Source organism: Branchiostoma lanceolatum, chromosome 6 (genome assembly GCF_035083965.1).
Source record: "Branchiostoma lanceolatum isolate klBraLanc5 chromosome 6, klBraLanc5.hap2, whole genome shotgun sequence".
In the NCBI taxonomy this organism is placed as follows: Eukaryota; Metazoa; Chordata; class Leptocardii; order Amphioxiformes; family Branchiostomatidae; genus Branchiostoma; species Branchiostoma lanceolatum.
The window spans coordinates 5,463,374-5,482,268 of NC_089727.1; the positions used below are offsets into that span (position 1 = coordinate 5,463,374).

The 18,895-nt window shown below is 42.0% G+C and overlaps 2 protein-coding genes across 2 annotated transcripts; both read left to right on the forward strand.

Annotated features, from left to right (window-relative positions):
- The first annotated feature begins 30 nt into the window (after positions 1-30).
- LOC136437210 (uncharacterized) lies at positions 31-13,721 on the forward strand. The gene is made up of 19 exons (XM_066431690.1): positions 31-1,996; positions 4,019-4,075; positions 5,441-5,511; positions 6,892-7,003; positions 7,378-7,446; positions 7,789-7,877; positions 8,155-8,228; positions 8,610-8,695; positions 8,925-9,008; positions 9,209-9,261; positions 9,487-9,564; positions 9,675-9,735; positions 10,176-10,290; positions 10,696-10,754; positions 11,098-11,193; positions 11,472-11,708; positions 12,096-12,170; positions 12,523-12,612; positions 13,043-13,721. The coding sequence occupies exons 1-19, from the start codon at positions 1,352-1,354 to the stop codon at positions 13,175-13,177; spliced, it is 2,286 nt and encodes a 761-aa protein (XP_066287787.1). The 5' UTR covers positions 31-1,351; the 3' UTR covers positions 13,178-13,721.
- Positions 13,722-14,672: 951 nt separating this feature from the next.
- On the forward strand, positions 14,673-18,776 carry LOC136436227 (tumor necrosis factor ligand superfamily member 10-like). The gene is made up of 6 exons (XM_066430029.1): positions 14,673-15,078; positions 16,135-16,174; positions 16,597-16,779; positions 17,288-17,423; positions 17,843-17,971; positions 18,399-18,776. The coding sequence occupies exons 1-6, from the start codon at positions 14,845-14,847 to the stop codon at positions 18,553-18,555; spliced, it is 879 nt and encodes a 292-aa protein (XP_066286126.1). The 5' UTR covers positions 14,673-14,844; the 3' UTR covers positions 18,556-18,776.
- Positions 18,777-18,895: the final 119 nt, after the last annotated feature.

The following is an 18,895-nucleotide window of genomic DNA, read 5'->3' on the forward strand; positions in this document are numbered from 1 at the left end:
GCTGTACAGGAAATGCATTGTCAGTCGAGACTGAGAACCCCTTTGACGAAGATTATAAGATTAATCAAAAGATCAAGTCTCTTTGAAGGAGCTCATTGTCCCTGCAGCTGTATCTTGAAAACAGTCTCTATTTATAGGAAGTGCCATTGCTGGCTCTGGTGAACACGCCACCTGTTTATGTTCCGTAGCAACGGGGACGTTTGCCTTCTTCTGACTTGTCAATACCCTGTCTAGACATCTCAATGGAACGCTGGTCTAAAGCAGCATTCTACCCTACCCGAGGCACCTGTCGAGTTCTGGAAAGTCAGGACGATAATAACCAACACAGAGCAGGTCTTAGAAGGACTTCAAGAAGCCGGTTATGTACTAGTATTCGGATAAAGCTACTAATGTGGGTAAAGCGGCCTTTATCAACGGGCAGTGGAACCGCCCAAAGGGCGTTTCTCAAAGTTTGAAGTAATACATCAGGCACAATAGTTGTGGAGGTGACTGCAATACGCGAACAATCAGAACGTATACAAATATATAGCCTCTACAGCAGACCCTCTGGCCGAAATCGTAACGTTGTCGTTTTCTGCCAAACTGCGCATTGTTGTCTGATTACTACTGTTTTTGGTGGGTTTTGCAAGCTTGGGTTCTATAACGTAAGTCGATCGTCAGAGATGGATGCAGCGACGTATGACCGGGTTCGCCCCCAAGGCCTTGAACATCCTTAAACACCAAGTTATTGTAAACAATCTAAGACCCGCTCTTACAAACCAGGCGATCCGTGAAACCGTTCATATGCCGCACCCCAGGCGAAGTAAATCCTATCCGGACCGGGCCACATTAACCGCCATCGACAACAGAAAGCCACAGAGAACATTTATACAATAATTCACGGTATAATGTTCTTATCACCGCCGCGAGACCGAAGCACCTTTGTTCACCTTTGGATGTGCGAATGACCGGGAGTGAATGCGGTGGTTTACACTTACTGCCATCTTTTAAGCCGCGGGTATACAGTATCCGATTTACAGGTGGTCAGGCGAGACGGGTAACTATATCCAGTGTTGCCGGTGTGTTATTATACTGCGAGTGACACGCTCATAGCGACCCCAGAGCTGATATACTGCTTTACCAAACCAGATAAGGGCAGGTGGCGCATTTTTTTGCCGGAGGGGATCCCGCCTTTTTGTTCTAAGTGTCCTCCCCGCAGAGAATTCGTCGGCAGGTACGTGATAAGAAGGGTGTACGCAAACCGGTGTTTGACTGATATCGATGTTGGGGTCAGGAGAGGTGGTAGTCAGGACGGGAGTAAACAATCTCTGAGACTTCTTAACGACATGACGGTGAACTGAAAGTTGTCTGCATGGCGGAGGATAAGGACAATCCCCACAAGGCCAGCGGGCTGGACCCGGGCGAAGACATAGGTGTTGGCCCTGAGACGGGCGGGGAGACTAGCGTAGGCGACCGACAAACTGTTGACGATCTTCCCGTGGGAGAAGAGAACGGAACTGGAGCCATAACAACACCACCGGTCCAGGTCACGACCGACAGAGGGATTAGCCCTCCTACATTCACTGTGACAGAGGACGTGAACGGTTTAGTCGATACCGGTGTGGGTGAGGATGAGTTCGGGGCGGGGAACGGTGAGTTTCCCGAAGTCAGCCAGGGGTTGTCTCGGAAGGTGTCGTCGGCGGGGTCGGCCTCGTCCTCGGGGTCGTCTTCGGGGTCGTCTCGCCCCGAGTCCCCAGTAGACCTGAGCCACCTGTGGGTGCCGGACCCTGCCGAGCTGGCCGAGAGGGAGGCGAACGGCAGGAACGTGGCGGGCTGGGACACCAAGAAGAGGGTGGAGGCGCGTAAGAAGCTGATGTCGATCCGGCCGCCTCAGGAAGAGGACGCCATGGACTCCATAAGGAAGAGACTTGTAGAGGTGAACGGCATGGTCAGCGGTCGTGGCTTTGTCTTACACACGCTGGACAAGATGGGGGACTCCAAGAGAGCCCTAGTACACGTGAGTACACGTCAGCTTTCCCTCCCACTTTTCATTTGTGCTATTCAATGGAAAATAATAGCATTAACATAAGAAGCTCCGGCCCATGTGAAAAGCATCGAGTTAGAATGTTGACTTGAGTATACGGATATTACAGTTATCATCTGCATATTAACCTAGATATCATTAAGTCTACTTTTGTGTTTTAACTTACGTTATACGTTTGTATCATCAGCACGCCGACGTGTTGCCTGCCATCTTTCTCGAGGGAAGAAAGTCATATCGTATGTTTGAACTAGTCAGAGATTTTCATTTCCTACGATGTAATATTGGAGCATTTCTCGTCAACCCCCTTATATCATAAACCGTACAAATGTAGAATCTTAACGCCACTCGTCATGGTGTAGCTTCATTCTAGTTCCCTTCATTCAGACAAAATTTATAATGTAGGGCGTTTCTTTCTTTGTCTGTTTGACAGGATGCACGCCTCTTTATATCTTATCACTCATCGTTGGCCATTGATAACATCTTCAAATGCGCTTGTGTTCTTTCTCTGAAGACTAGACGGACTTATTGAATCATTTGTTTACACCATCACAGGTGGAACATTAAACTTGCCCTGCCCCAAAGCTAAATCTGTCATAATGTTGGTCAAGAGGATACAGAATGTATAGAATGATTGTTGGTGCTGCTTGTTACGGGGCGAAACTACTAGTAACGTTAACATCACGGGCTTTCAAAAGTGGTTTGAAAAGTGTTTTAAAATGCTTCTGACAAGAAACACCTTATTGACGACAATAGTATTAAGCTTCCTATAAAACTAGATCTCTCCTATTGTCGGTCAAAAGAATACAAACTACATAGCATGCTGTGTTGAACAATATGACTAGTTACGTTAGCATACAATTAAAACGTGACTTAGTAGTATTTTCGACACTGATATTCTTACAAAAATCCTTTTTATTTGCGATATAACGATAATGATGTTAAACGGTTCGTGCTTCGGCTCTGTCCTGCCGTTATCTGTTCAAAGCTTCTTTGTTACTGGTAGAAAACTACCCGTGTGTAGATATATATTGTTACATTTGAGCAAACATAGCTGTCACACCTATGTATCCATTCCCTAACTGTTTCAACGGTTCACGTCAAAGCGATAGATTAGATTGAAACTCTAACCGACCAGGCAGGCGAGGAATGAACCCAACGTTCGTTACCCGCACCCTGAAATAACAGATCCGTTTTGTGTACGTTTAACAACAAAAATATTGTTCAAGCCTACCAGCAGGACTCCTAGATTCAATGCCAAGGCCCTCTCTCTTGTTGAAAGTTAAACAGTAATATCTCTACCGTCTGTTGTCTGGTAGCTGACTGAGTTCTGGCGAGCATTGTTTTGCTGCGCCGTAAAGCAAATAGATACTCGGAATACATATTTTGAAGATATGCTCCCCCAAAGGTCTGTATCTATCTTTCAAAGGTTTAAACTAAATTATGGAGCAACAGAAGGTTATAAATGAATGTAGATCCATCACAAATCTTCTCAATGGTCTCCTGACACACCCAGACACACAAGACGTCTTTGCTTTAGATTAGCTGTCTTTGAAGTCAGTAGGTACCGGTGAAACACCGAAGCAGTATCAATGTTACCAGTTATTTGTGTTGATTGGGGGAGATGTAGTGTATCTAGAGCGTGTACCTGACAGCAATTCTGGACTAAAACGCTTTAACGCAAGCAAGGGATCTCTATTCAAAGTTTTTCTCATTTCTTTGTTTGATGAATTTTTACTTTTTCATCATCAGAATTCTTATAGAGATGTTTCTCCAACTCTCTCTTCATCTCTTTCTTTTTAAAAGACCTTTCATGATAGCGATTTGTCTTCTTAGAGAAACAAGCATAACAAGCAAAGAAATAACAAAATAGGACAACATTTGAGACTATATCATATATGGGCAAGATTCAAGATAGCCGCCTTCAGTTGCTTCTTGTTTTGTCAACTTCGTCCTTTGATTGTTGAATGAGCTGATAAGTTTGAACTTTTTCCGCAGAAATTAGAAGACCTTCACCCGAGGGACTTCAAGAAAATGTACACAAGTCACCTGAAGGTAAGTCCAGATCATAAGTTAACCTCTAGAGCCTGAGTCACGTGAAGGTTGAGGTTATTAGTACTACATATATTTACCCCAGTACAGTACCTGTTTGATCTGATACACGTAACAGATCTCCCCTTCTGACACCTCCATGTAAGATTATATTTTCCACCAGGTAGTACAAAACTTTACTGTTTGCTTTGAGACGTACGCTGGCTCGATGACTGAAGAACTATGTCGTGTAACGTTACATAGACTTTTTGTACCCGCCTGGTACAGAACTATTAAGTGCTGTTACAAGCCTTAAAGTGCGACTATCTGTTTACCGAAACACAGTCGTACTGTCGAGACTGAAGTAGTGGTCTCAAGTGTGTAAAATGTTGTACGTTTGTTTCGTGTTATTTTTTGTTATCCAACCTACCAATTTTCAATTTTCCTTGATTCAAAACAAAATTTTGCCTCTGTCCAAATTTTTGCCAAGTACAACAACGTCCTAACCTTTGCTCGACGTAAAGAGAACAGTTTGGTTTCCACGGCAACGGTCTTGTTGTTGTAGTGTTTTGTTTTATGTATAAACACGACCTACATTCTCAGGTGATGATCCTAGCGGATGGATTACTTGGCTAGACACTATCTTATCACAATGCATCTCACGGTAGTTTTGAATCTATCCGCCGGACAAAACAGATGTACCGACTACGTGTACATGTACTTAAATCCTGTCCATTAGGCCAAAGACTGCACCCCACTAGTGGCCCAAAGCTCTCTTTCCACTAGACGGTGATCCATGAGCAACCGTACAGCGACTAAACTTTGCGTGACCATTGGTTTTATTATTCAAATATGATGCAAGATGTAAAAGTATTATGCAAAAGATAAAAAGCACACAAAAAACGTAGAATCTTCGTTCTTTATCTACGAAATTCGCTGAGAGCTAGATTTGACAGGTCACTCAGCGGTCGCAGCCTCCAGTAGAAAGTGTGTGCTTGATACAAAATCGCAGTGTTTCGTTTCTCGTCAGTGGCAGCAAGCCTTCATTCTAATGATGGTACACGTTGTCCAACTCACACACGTTTGATATGGAGCATCTACTATAGTTATATTTATGATACACATGGTAAATATGTGTACTATGACTTTTCACTTACGATATTAGAATAATTAAAACCGTAACTTCCGTTAACATTCAGCATTTTTTAATGCCAGATTGTACTACATTTTAGAATCCAATGCAAAGTTAACTTTCCGTTAAATCTAGTCCATCGTCTCATCGCCTTCCAACCAATTAAACCCCACCCGTTATCGCTAAACAGGCAGAACCATAGTTCTTGTGTATTGTGGTTAAGTAACACCTTTTCTCCAACGTTCCTTTGTGTGCAGGGCTTGGCGAGGTTCCGACACGCTGTGGAGATCCTCATGATTCTGGTCAACTGTAGCCGCTTCAGGAGGAGGTCAGTCATCGCTTCTCACAGCAGCAAATAATTCATATATTTTTATCATTAGATTTTCATCATATGTACATAAATATAACATACGTAACAATAGACATTGGGGGTGGTGGAGTCATGTTATACAACGTATATCCTAAGTGTCAAAATAAAGAAAAAAAGATTCCGCCCGATGCTCGTCTTTGTGAACTAAGTGAGGAAAACGTTTTCAATGGCAATGAGGTGGCAGATTCAACATACAAAACTTATATCCTATGTCCTAAGCAAAAAAAAGATACAGCCCGATAGATTTTGATTTACTCGTCTTCGTGAACTAAAGGAGGGAATAGTTTGAAGTGGAAAAATAAAAGCTCATCTATCGACAGATACCACCCTACAAAGTGCAGTGATTACGTAGAGCGTTCGCGCTTATCATCAGCTATGTTTTCTTTCTCATTAATGCTAAGATTGACCCAAGGTAATATTACTTCCACTTGTTTATTTTTCTTAAGAAAATTCTACCAGCGCGTTTGTCGTCTTGGAGATAACAGAAGACGTGGGGCGAACCAGCTAGACTCTAAGTCAATTAAGACACTTGTATAGATCTTAGACGATTTTTCGACGACTGAATACAAAGAAGAGCCAAGAAGTTAATCGAGACGGGCTTTTCCCTAATCCCCCTTTTTTTATCGTCTCATCTACCCTAAAGCAAAGTGGGTGGTTGGCTCTATGTTCTACCCAAAATGATTGTGGCGTTTGGCGCTTTTAAGATTATCTATATGTATATTTTGACTGTATCAATGTGTCAATGTGGTACGCTTCACTTCACTTGAATGTAAAACAAACATGATTAGATACTTTCGAGAAATGGCAACCAAAACACTAGTATCGACGGGGGGCCTTTATGCATTAGACATCCTGAATGGGGAACTAAATCCCACACAAATACATGTCAGAAGGGTTAATTCTGCTAGACGTTCATAACAAGTGTTAATTGACCGGGATAATCCTGGCGGAGTCTTATCTAAAGACTGAATTCATCTTTAGTTGAGCCGCAGTAGTCTCTACCAGACTAACTACGCCGGCTATAGGGAGAATATTTGCCGGTAGACTTTGGCCATGGAGGGTTACATTCGCAGGCCTAGTTGCAATATTTGACCCTCTCTCCGTAGCCGATTCCCTTCATACAACTGACTCTATTCGGCCTATTTCTACTATTTTCCCAGCGGAGGCTGGTAGAGCCTAGAGCCGCAGGCTGTAAAAGATCTCGTAACGATGCGCGCAAGAGATTTGATCAGCTGGACAGCGTCTGGGACCTGAAATTACTGCCTTACGTTATGTCCCCGTATGTTTAAAACGCTAATGTCGCTTATTTACCAATAATGTACCTTGTTTTAACCACAGGTATCAAATAGACAAAGGTACTGACCCCGGAATGCCCCAGGCCACGTCCGAAGACACATCATCAACATCATCATCACCGTTCACATCTAAGAACTATTCCAACAAAAGCAGCGTACGTAGACATCTATTGTAGAGACGTAGTATATAATACCGTACAATAAACTGACATTACGACATACTAGTACATGGTCATACATATATACTGTACAACAGACTGACATTACGACATACACCATACATGTAAATACCCGACAGTGTACACAATACAAAAGTTATGCAACTGTATAAGTTGTGTAAACGGTCAGTGAAAGCTACATGAAACGTTTGGCTGTTTACAAAACTGGCTATCTAACCGAATCAGCACTTGATGCAGATGCTTCTGTTGCATTTCTAAACTATCAGCTACAGTGATATTTCAGTCCGATGACGATTAAGCCATAGAAACTCGGATGGAAAAACTTAACAATCTTCTCTTCCCCTTCTCAGATCGGCTGGGAGTTGGAAATGCACCTCACCACCCCGCCTGAGATACGCAGCCAGGACCAGATCAAAAAGGTGGATTCTTGTTCAGCGATTCTTTTGTGACGACAATCAAAATAAGAAACTTTGAAGGCATAGGACTGATGGACAGTGTGTTTAGTTAAGAAAAGGAGCCTGTTTGCTCCTAGATGGTCTGCTTGCACGCATATGATGTATTCAATTACTAAGGTAACAATTTAGATAGATTAGCAAGGTAGACTTGCTGAGTCTAATTCTAGCCCCATTTTGATGAAATTGCGTAATTTGAGTAATTCCGTCAGGTTGATGTAATTGCTCTGTGCATTGTCATTCATCTCATTCATCAGTCTCAGACTAGGCGTAATAATTGCCCTTTAATCGTTGTTTTGTTCATCACAGATCATCAGATACCTGAAGTCCACCAAACCTTTTTCCGTCTTCCCAACCGACATGGAGAATGAGGTGGCCAGATGTGTCGCCTATGAAAGGTGCGATAGTCAAAGATGTGTCGATTCTGCTGTAGTCAAACATTGTTTAATGCGATGTCATGATGTGAACAGAAATATGATAGTGCAAAAATGTAAAAACTTGTTGGAAGCTTAAGCGTGTACATACAGCTATAGCTCAAATTCACCTGTAAAACATATTAGAGCTGTGCAGAAGATTTGCTTGCCTGTTCACGAGGATCATGAATTCACACATATTTCTCATGGTACAATGGCAAATGTTGACTTATTTGAAGACTTCTTTTCTAACCCGCTGCAGGTACGACAACGGTCGAGTGATCGCCTTCCAGCAGAGGAAACCTGAGCGCTTCTACTACGTCTTAACCGGCAGAAGTAAGTAACTAAATCTGTACACGAAACAAAAGGGAAAACGACAAATGGCGGTCTTCTAATGACAATTTTACTCCTAGCGTGCATGAAGTAAATCTTCATGTTTTAGCTTGGAACGTTTAGCTGGTTGTGCACTTGAAAATCCACCTTTTTAAAAAATTTTTTTAAAATTTAAAAAAAATCTTTATTCACAATATATATCAATGTTACAGAAAGGTATGTTGGTATCTTACAAGCATAATTACACTTGTAACCATGTTTGTACCAAAGGCTATATGTGTTACTGTACATATACTGGCAGGATGGTTTAAGATTAAACCACATATCAAAAGATTAAACCACATATAAAAATCCAACTTATTGTGTCTCTCCTCCCTCGCCCAGTCAATCTCGTGCGTCTGTACCAGTTCTCGTCATCAAGCGATGTCGCCAAGGCCATGGGTTTCCTTGCCAAGGGCAAAAACTCAAGTGTAAGTTCATCTTCCTTCACGAAATGTTTCATTCAAGGATAGCCGCATGGTGTACAATAGTCACTTCTAATGAATTTACATTTTGGTATCACAATGACGCCAACCCTCCTATAGGATATGTATGTGTGGGTAACGAAACCATCTGATGGTAAAATGACACAACTGCTGCCTTCATGATACTGATTATGATTGTTTCATTACGTGACGATTGCTTTCCTTTGCCCTGTAGTGTGAAGAGATGGAGACCCAGTGCCCTGGGGAGTACACCATGGTGTGTAAGGGACAGGTGGAGGTGCTGCTGATAGAACGGGAGGTAAGAAATAAATCGTGCAACGTCTCGCACTATTCTAACTCTAACGTTCAATGGGTGATATCGGTATAAATTGTTTTGCCTGCTCCCTTCCCCTACACCCTAATCGCACACCCTTCCATGTGTAATGATCTACTTGATTTCAGTTACAATGAAAAGTGTATGCTATCTACTCACGTCTATGTAATTTTTCTCAATTGCAGTATTACTTTTACCTACAAAACGTCCAGTCCGAGCCACCCATAGATTTCCTCAGGTAATCTTTCATGATTTTACTTGTTGGTGAGTTGTAGCCGCCAGGCGACAGCACGTACGCACGTAACGTTATATAGAATATGTATTGGGTACAAAGGTGATTGTGCTTGTGCAATAGATCACGAGTTACAATACTTTGTCGAACTTTGTGTTACTCCACACTACAAATCCTTGTTCTTTATGTACTTTACTATACAAAATTCACTTGTGTTTTTTCCCAATACAGGAGCTTGAATCTGTTCCGAGACTTCCCCTGCGAACTGTTCCTAGATAACAAGGAAGCGGTGATACAGAGATATTATGGGTAAAGCATCTTTATTCAAAACCGATTTTTATCCAGAATGTTCATATAAAGTCAATTTTTGGCTTCCTAGAGTACAAGTACAATGAGGTAAATTGTACCCTTTGTTACAGGAGGGACAAGTTGATCCTTAAGGAGGACGCAGAGACAAAATGGATGTACATCGTCAAATCGGTAAGTTACCGTATAAAGATCATACTACGAAGGCCTTTTCCTATCTAGAAGGCCATCCGTGCTCACTTTGATTTTTGCCAAGCTGATAGGCGCTCGCGTTAAGTTTGTCTAATATCTAATATCCATGTATGTGTAAAGATAACATGATTTATGGATTCATAAGGTTTACATATTTTTAGATTCATTAGGACTTCAATCATGAAATTTGTATCTTTGATATACTTTATCTGACTCGTATCTTTTCTCTCATGATCTCAATGAAAAGGCTCAAACTAACAAATTTCTATGATCAGACACAGTATCTCTTTTAACTATAAATATACCAACCATCAAAGTGTTATACAGATTCGCACGTGGAATGAAGTGTAGCGAATCTTATCATGGGACATTCATCGAATATGGAAATCCACCAAAATTGAACTTTCCTTATGTGCGTACAGGGGAAGTGCAAGCTGGTCCGGCGGCAGAACGTGGAAAGCGCCAACAACTCCCACCTGTTCCGCGGGAAACGGCCTGAGGACGTGGCGTGCGGCAGGCCCTTCAGCCACGCGGACAGTAAGAGAACTGCAGCGCTTGTCCACTTAATCTTCTGTCTAAAATGATATAATCTGATACTTTTACAATGTTGATCTGTGGCTAATGGCAGTTGGTGTTTTAAGGGAGGATATGTTTTTTCTGTGAGTGTCTCTGTACTACTTTAGAAGTTGTCTTGGCTTTTTACTTTGTTTTGCTGTGCCCCCGAGTGTTTCCTTTTTCCATGTATCTATTTGTTTGCGTAATTTCTTTTTTAAATACACAGATAAAGAGATAAAAATCCCCAGTCTTCAAAACGACAAAAAGAAACAGATATTTTAAGAATAAGAGGATTTGTACCGATTTCTTGATGTATTTTGTTATCGAGAGAACAATATCAATTTTTTTAATGCAGTTGACATGTTGTATTTTCCCCACATATTACAGCAATGATGTCACATCAACTCCAAACGAAGAGAAAAGTAACGTGGCCACTCTACACTCCAGTGAGTACCTATTTTCTTTCTCTATATGGAAGTATATCCATGTTAACGACACGGGAGTTAGAGAGAACCTAGTGGTTAAAAAACTTGATGGATGTGGAGCAGGTTTTAATCGTAGGTTGTGGCTTCAGTGGCCTTCAACTTAATGTAATACTGCTCGACATGTTGAATTTTTATTCATTTACTTTTACGCAGGTCAATCCTTTTTAATCCACTCGTTTGTTTACATGTATAGTTGTAGAAGACCTTACAACAGTCGCAGTACTTTTGGTGTCAATGAATATTGTTTGTATAATTACAAGTATTACTGCTGCAAATTTACTCAATCTAGTTTTGTTCATTTCAGAGCAATAGCTTTGAAGAAAACCTGCTGGAGGCCATGAAGGACCCGTTTCTCACATCCTTCAACTCCAGACATCGTGTCAGGAAACCGGCATACTCGGTAAGAGATTGCGTTTTGGAGTACTAGTGTTTTTAAAAAGACATAACGTACACCCATTAAGGGTGATTAACGCTTACGTGTGGTTGAAGTTTATGTTGGAAGGAGTTGAAAGATACATGATATATAACAAGATGTGCTAGAGGTCAAGCTTTGTTTTAGTTCGAACTCTTTACTCTTGTAAAGAGTAAGATAGAAGAAGAACTTGCATAGAAGAAGTCTTTGATATAGTGTTACAATCTAGTGGGATATCAGATAAATCAACATGCACTCCCTTGCAGCGCGGGCGGGTCCACCTCCCTCCCCTGAGACTTCCCCTTAGCCCGGGGAGCGTTGAGACCTCGGCCAGGAGCCGCCGGTCGGAGGTGGGGAGGTCCCGGGTGGGGAGGCTGTCTCACGCCGACGGAGACATCCAGCTGTTCCTGCAGGACACCGCTAACGACTCCTGGAGGGGAGACGCGCCCTCCGTCAGACACGCGTACTTACAACTCGGCTTCGTCGGTCCGGGCGAAATCTTCGTAAGTTTATCATTATTATACTTTCATACATATGGCTTTCTAAGTCGTGACTAAACCAGTACAAATTGTGTGTTACATTTAAATGTATTTGTCCTCCATAGCCCAATCCAGACTCTCTAGCCCAGTGTCTTAGGAACGAAATAACATAAAGACAACAAAGCACAAAAAAGAAAATAGTCATGACTCATGAGCATAATTTGTGTATATTTCGTGATATATACTTTTATTTTCCCGTAAACAGTCCGGTCTGGCCCCGGATTAGTATATGCAACCGATGTACTATGTCGTCGCTTTACGTAACATTTTACCTTGAAATGTTATTTCCGAGAGAAAAAAAATGAATAAAGAAAGACATAGGCATAATTTTACGTTTGAATGTCCCCACAGGGCACTAGCGACCTGCTGAAGAACTACCAGGACCCGGATGACGAGCATAAGGACGAGGTGCAATCTGTCAGCTTGGTGAGTCACAAAAAAAGATATCAAAACCGGCAGTTCCGATGCAGTACCGTAGAAAGCCGCCAGGAGGCCCTTTATCAAACTTGACCTTCGTTTTTTCGACCCCTACTCACCTACCAATTAGCATAAGAGATCGTCCAAAGCTTTTCGAGTTATGCTCTCCACAAACACATCCACAACAAAACCTCAAACGGCACCGAAAACAAATCTTCCTGGCAAAGGTAACAACGTCACAACATTGTCATTGCACACATACCCTCAACTACTAATAACGGCTGTTATAAAGTAACAATCAAAACGTAATACATTTGCATTTTTGAGTAATAACACCCAACCGTTGTTCCCACCTGCCCAGGTGAGTGACGGTGCGGAGTTGGTTCTCATCAACAAGCGGTTCTTCCTGAAGTACGCCAGTAACCAGGCACTCATGAAGATTCAGGCAGCGGTAAGGCCACTACAATATTTTAGTTACAGTGGTTGAATGGCAATATCGCTGTAAACACGGTCCAGGTTTTCGCACCAAAGTCAAGGAACAAGACGAGTTGTCTTTTGTTTCATTTAAATGTCGATGAATGAACTAGGCAGAAAGGAATCATCACTACATTTTCAATCACATTTTCCGACTTCAATTTCTTTTAAGAAAGAAATACATGTGATAGATAATCAGGTCTTGGATGAGTAGGTTTACCATTGTTCTTTGCGTTCACATTGAAGTATTTCTTTTATATTCGTTTGTTTCTTTTTCTTGCCATGGTGAGATTCCTCCAGATTCTCTCCTCCATTCGTCTTCTTTTTATCGCTTGTTCGCTATCCGTATCCCTTTCTCGCCCATCTTGTTCTTCACGATCTGACACGAATTCCCTCGCCTCCCTTAGCACAACGACGTCGTCTCCCCTGACAAGGCCACGGAGTCGCTGACCCAGCAGGACACCTGGGGGCAGTACAAGAAAGTCATCATGAAGAAGACGATGAGCCCGAACGGCGTCCTCTACCGGAGCTCGCTATCATGACAGGGTCTATTATATAAAGCTGTGTTAGTGCAATTTGAAAGAAAACAAACTATGATTTTCATTCGTGCCATATAGAATTATGTCAATATCGTAAATCTTATAGTTACCATGACACCTGCGGCAGTTCTACGGTAAAATGATACCCATTCATATCAAACACTTGCTGTTCTATGGTTACCATGACAATTTGTAGTTTACCGGTCGCCAACTGTCACTGTGCTGTCGTAGCCATGAGAACCATTTCAGCTCTACAGTTTCCATGACGCCCGTTGTACTCGATTTCTATGTAATAACAATGATAGCTGCTGTAGTTATGTGGTAGCCATGGTATCATGGGATCCACAGAAGTTGCCATGTCAGTCATCACGTAAAAGTAATGACGCCATTTACTTAAAATGACGTTAACTAATTTATATTTTTGTATCAAGCGTGTTGAAAAATATGTTATGAATGTATATCTATAGAGTGACAATGACATAGTGATTGTACTGCGACATCCGCATTTATTACGCAGGAAAATGAAAATAAAAGTATTCCCGTCTAAGCCACTGTCCATGTGAACTCTGTTACTCCATAAACTGTTGCAATTTTGAATCTAGTGAAAACAAATTGACACCTTTTCCTTATTATTACATCATACCAACAGAATACTTTGGATAGTTATGAATAAAATTCCTGGTGTACTCAGGGTCATACGAAATATCCTTCGCTAATTGGCAATTGGCTGATGGTGGCGGAGGGAAAGCCTCTGCAGGGAGGAAGTGCCCAGATATAACAGCAGCAACGATAACGTCATCGATTTTCGACACGTGGAGTTTATAGTCTGATGTCATCAAGAGGAAAGAAAATAAAACAGTCTGAGAATTTCGTAAGTTCACGTTCAATTCTAAAGAGAGTAAATAATCAATACGTCATAATTGTAACATCAATGATGGGCGGAAGACTAAGCACAATCTAGAGCACTATATACACCCTTTCAAGCATTTTGTAAAAGATAGTCTGCATCTGTTACTTCTGTTATTTCGTGTCACAACAAGGCCAATATCCCAGCATTGTTCTAAATGTCAGGAGTCTGTTACAAGGTGGCTGTGTTTTAGGCTCATCAACTTCTGCAAATGTACAAAAGGAACGAGTATGAGTCATCTCCAAATTAAAAACATGACCAAAAGGTAAAAACAAAACAATTTGTTCCTTAAGTACTATAGTTTACGGATGGTAAACCTTTGCACCGATCCTGTAAGTAGTTTGTATGTATCTAAACTAATCATGGCGGTGTTCGGTTTAGATTTGCAACAGTTATCAATGTCAAATCGGCAAATATTAGATGCATGTTGACCTTCTAGACCTGTAAAATCCCCAAAGCAACGCTCCTTGAGGTCAGAGGGGATTCCCCCGTACTGGTCATGAGTCATTTGCGCGGTGCACTGATTGGCTGTGAAACTTGAACAACATGTTTACCTGTGCAGGTACCTAACGCCTCGTCTCCTTGGGGAGTGTAAGGGGTTGGGTGGGTTTTTCTCTGCTCTTAAAAATCTGAGTCATATCTAATCTAATACGAACTTTTCCGTTGCATCACATGGCTAACTATTGGAAAAAAGGATTTGAAAATCATCTGATGATGTGCATTTGGCTTCGTTTGAAATACTGGCACAAGAACGACGTTCATCATGGGTTGTAAAGGTGTCTACAAGGAGCACAGATTCGGCCATGTTCTTGAACTGATAGTGTTTTTCCAGCTCGTCTTGCTTTTGGCTCTCTGCGTCAGTTTTGTGACGGTCACTGTCAATCTTAATGCTGAGATTGAGGAGCTGAGGACTCAAGTGAAGGAGAGTACCTCCGAGAAGCAGTCTGGGGACGAGAGCTGGGCGAATCACCCTGGTCTCACTGCTATTGTCCAAAATGTAAGTAGGCTTTGTTACCGCGTGCCTCCAGTATTGAACAAGTTCGTTTTCTTCTCTTCTTACAAAGAGATCAATCATAACATTAGTTGTTTGAAAGTCTCCATTTCGGAATTTGGGCAGAACCATGCACGTTTAACAGCTCACTATCAAAGTTACTCTGTGGCCAACCACAAAACCACATGAGCTAAATTACGGACCGCATTTTCTACCGTAAACATGCACATGTTTAGCTCTAACCACACGTTCCGGTCTTACGATTATCTATACCACGGAAAGACGATGCACCTGCAAGCTGTCACGAGCTAAAGAGCAGCGTAAGCACTTAAAACTGAGAGAACAGGGTATTGTATGCACTATACTGGTTTAATTGCACTGCCCTCCCTGTTTCTAGTTTTGCACTGTTTCTACAATTCAACATCGTTTAACTCTATGCTCCTACAGTTCTGTTTTGAGCCAAACAAGACCTGGGAAGACCACATGATGACATATTGGGTTGATATTACGTAACGCGATGACTAAGACTTTCCATGTGTTTCTCTATGACCGACAGTCTGTTGTGGGAAAGTCCGACATGTTTTTACTTTCACAACCACCCGTTGCTGTCATTCTAGACACGCACTCTTTGTTGTCAGTCAATAGAGTGAGACAATTGCGCAGGTAGAAAAACAAGTTTTGTGGTCAACAACTTTCAGATGTACGTGACAGTATAACAAATGAGCTTAACAGACTTCATTGAAGAAATTTAAATCAGAAGTAACTATACGTACAATTTAATTTTCTTCAATGAAGTCTGTTAAGCTCATTTGTCAATAGAGTGAAACAATTGCGGTGGTAGAAAAACAAGTTTTGCGGTCAACAACTTTCAGGTGTACGTGACAGTATGACAAATGAGCTTAACAGACTTAAAAGAAAATCAAATTATACGTACTAGTAACTACTGTATTCATACAAGTACAGTTGCCCAGAGAGTGTTTGTTCATTGTCTCCCGGGCGTATGTTTGCTAAGTCGTTATAAATTTTCACCTGTCTGACCTCTAACCCATGTTTGTTTTGCAGATTGTTGCGCAAGCCTTGGGGAATATTTCAACTGACAAAGGTGCGTAGTCTGATAACAGTTAGCCTCAAGGCCTGAAAATCTTTTAATTTCAAATTGTATTCAATACATATACATATGAGAACTTTATGTTAGAGGATAACAATTAGTTGATGAGCGTAGAGTAATCTAAGCACAGTTGGAATGGATGGTGAGGAAAATGATGAGAAGAGAAGCATATATTGAGTCAGACGTTAATGTTCTCTTCTTTTTAGTTAAGAAATACTGATCTCCCTACCGAGTCAGAAGCAAAGAACTTTCAACGTTAGCGTCGAAATAGCACACATATGTTATGATAGCAACGTTTGGCCTTGTTATTATGTACCAAATATACTTTTTACAAAATGCGCACTGAGAGATTTACAAAAAACGTACGGTTGACAAGGAAATTTGCTTTTTCGTGATTTTTTTGGGTCTTTTACCAGAGCAAGACAGAAAACAGACCGGCCGTTTCACCCCTTACGGCCCCCTGTACCTGTCAGAAGATGACGGGAAGGGAGACGGGAAGGCAGGCGGGAAGGGAGGCGGGGAGGACCGAGTGTACCTGGCCAAGCCAATGGCCCACCTCACGGGGTCAATCAAGGCGGAACTGATGGACCCAAACAGGGGTACGTATGACATAACGCAATTCCTCCAATTAAACAGACGTATGGGATCACACAGCTGTATCAGCATATCAGCATGATGAATCCTGTATAAAGTGAAAGTGACCACTTGTTTACATAGACCAGGTTTTATGGGTCCTCTGACTGGTCGTCTTTGTAGATCGACTGTAAATACTTATGTTATGTATCAGTAGCCATGGAGAAAGAGAGAGACTATTCAATCAGGTCTTACCGAACTTGGTCTTGTGTACGCTGACTACAGCCATGGTCGTACATTGAGATTGTTCGATGTTTGATTTTTTTTATCAGAATCAATTAGATTTGAATAAATCTAATCCATTATTCTTCCTGCACTCGGAAAAAACGTAGAGCGTACATACATATGACTACAATACGCGCAAAACATAACATCTACATACATGACTAAAACAGGCACTGCATTATAGAGCAACATTTCAATTGTAGGCGTAACGCATTAATGTTCTAATGTTCTCCATCTCCACCTGACCAGTACTTCGCCCTAAGAACTCCCTGGTGCGAGTGAGAGGTTGGGAGTGGGCACAGGGCCTGGCGAGTCTCGCTAACGGTATGAAGTACGGCGGCGGGTACATCCAGGTGCCCATGGATGGACTGTACTACGTCTACAGGTATATATAATCTCTTAAGCCCCCCGGCCCTCTCACTGGACACCCGGCACGCTGGCGGCGTCGCTGCGGCCGATCGAATTGACAAAGCACTCAAAGCAACGGGTTTCATCGACAAAAAACGAATCTTTTTAAGCTTTGTTTGTTTTGTTGTCTTTTTGTCATACTTGTACGTTTTGCATGATATTCCCATTATAAGTCAAGGGTACCACAAGTCCAGTTTAGGCCGCAGCGACGCCGCCAGCGTGCCGCGGGTCCAGTGAGAAGGGGGATTCACACTACAACCAAAGTTTCTTTTTTTGTAAGATGATTTGATGCCTGACGTATATGGATTCTTATCAATAAACTATCCCAAAACATCTATAAACAGATTTTTTTGGTAGGCATTGACGATAAACCATTTCTTCTGTATGTTCTTCTAGCCAACTGTACTTCAGGTACATGAAAGGTGATGACGGGACCAGGAAGCACGTTCAGATGCTTCATTACACCTTCAAGAGAAGCGACACCTACCGGGTGGCGCAGGAACTCATGAAAAGTGCCCGCACAAAGTGAGTATAGCAAGGTCAACTTACAGCAAATCAAAACGCCAAGAATAGGATTTACACATTGCCTACATACTAGTAAGGGTGAAACTGACCTGGACATATATCTTCTATAATCATAGAAAGAAAACTCATATTGATTTGCACATTTCCAAGCCAAATAACGTTGACAAGAGCGACGACCTCGCTGCGACCGATGGATTTGACACAGCCCTCAACGAATTTCAGAGATAAAAACCTTTTTTACACTTTGCATGTTTTGGTTTCTTATCAGTCTTGCTTTTACATTTGCATGATATTCCAATCATGAAGTCAAGGGTTACACAAATCCATTTTAGGTCGCAGCGAGGTCGCAGCACGATCGCCGTCCATCGGAATAACTTAACTGTATCTGAATCACCCTCTCCCCTCTCCCCTCTCCCCTTTTCCACAGGTGCTGGAGTAAGCACACAGACTACGAGCTCCTGTCCACCTACCAGGGCGGCGTGTTCCGCCTCAGGCGGGGGGACAGGCTGTACGTGGCCGTCAGTAACGTCGACCTCGTCAACTTTGAGGAGACCGCCAGCTACTTCGGAGCGTTTCTCATCTAACAGTTGTGACAAATAGCTGAAAGAGCTTTGTGCGAAATGTCAGTTTGAGTCTCAATCACTTTGGCTAGATACAGTCGAAGTTTTATAGCAAAGCACAGTGAGTAACCAAATGAAGGGACAAAGAAACCTCGTTGTGCTTGTCAGTTCATCGATGCAGAAAAACATGTACAGTTTTATCAAGTCTGATCAAGGGTGATACTATACTTTCTAATAATCGCTTTTTTGTTGATTTTGTATTTACATGAGTGAAAAATGTCTCTTGTCTTCCTCGGTTTTGAAGTTGTATCGCCGACGTACTTGGTGTAGTTGTATATAGCACATGTACATGTACTAGTATGTA

Excerpts from the sequence above, each read along its gene's own strand:
- LOC136436227 (XM_066430029.1), top strand. The coding sequence starts at position 14,845 with ATGGGTTGTAAAGGTGTCTACAAGGAGCACAGATTCGGCCATGTTCTT. Across the intron at positions 16,780-17,287 it reads ACTGATGGACCCAAACAGGG|TACTTCGCCCTAAGAACTCC; the intron begins GTACGTATGACA and ends CCACCTGACCAG. Across the intron at positions 17,972-18,398 it reads ATGAAAAGTGCCCGCACAAA|GTGCTGGAGTAAGCACACAG; the intron begins GTGAGTATAGCA and ends CCTTTTCCACAG.
- LOC136437210 (XM_066431690.1), top strand. The coding sequence starts at position 1,352 with ATGGCGGAGGATAAGGACAATCCCCACAAGGCCAGCGGGCTGGACCCG. Across the intron at positions 8,696-8,924 it reads CCAAGGGCAAAAACTCAAGT|TGTGAAGAGATGGAGACCCA; the intron begins GTAAGTTCATCT and ends TTTGCCCTGTAG. Across the intron at positions 10,755-11,097 it reads CGTGGCCACTCTACACTCCA|AGCAATAGCTTTGAAGAAAA; the intron begins GTGAGTACCTAT and ends TGTTCATTTCAG.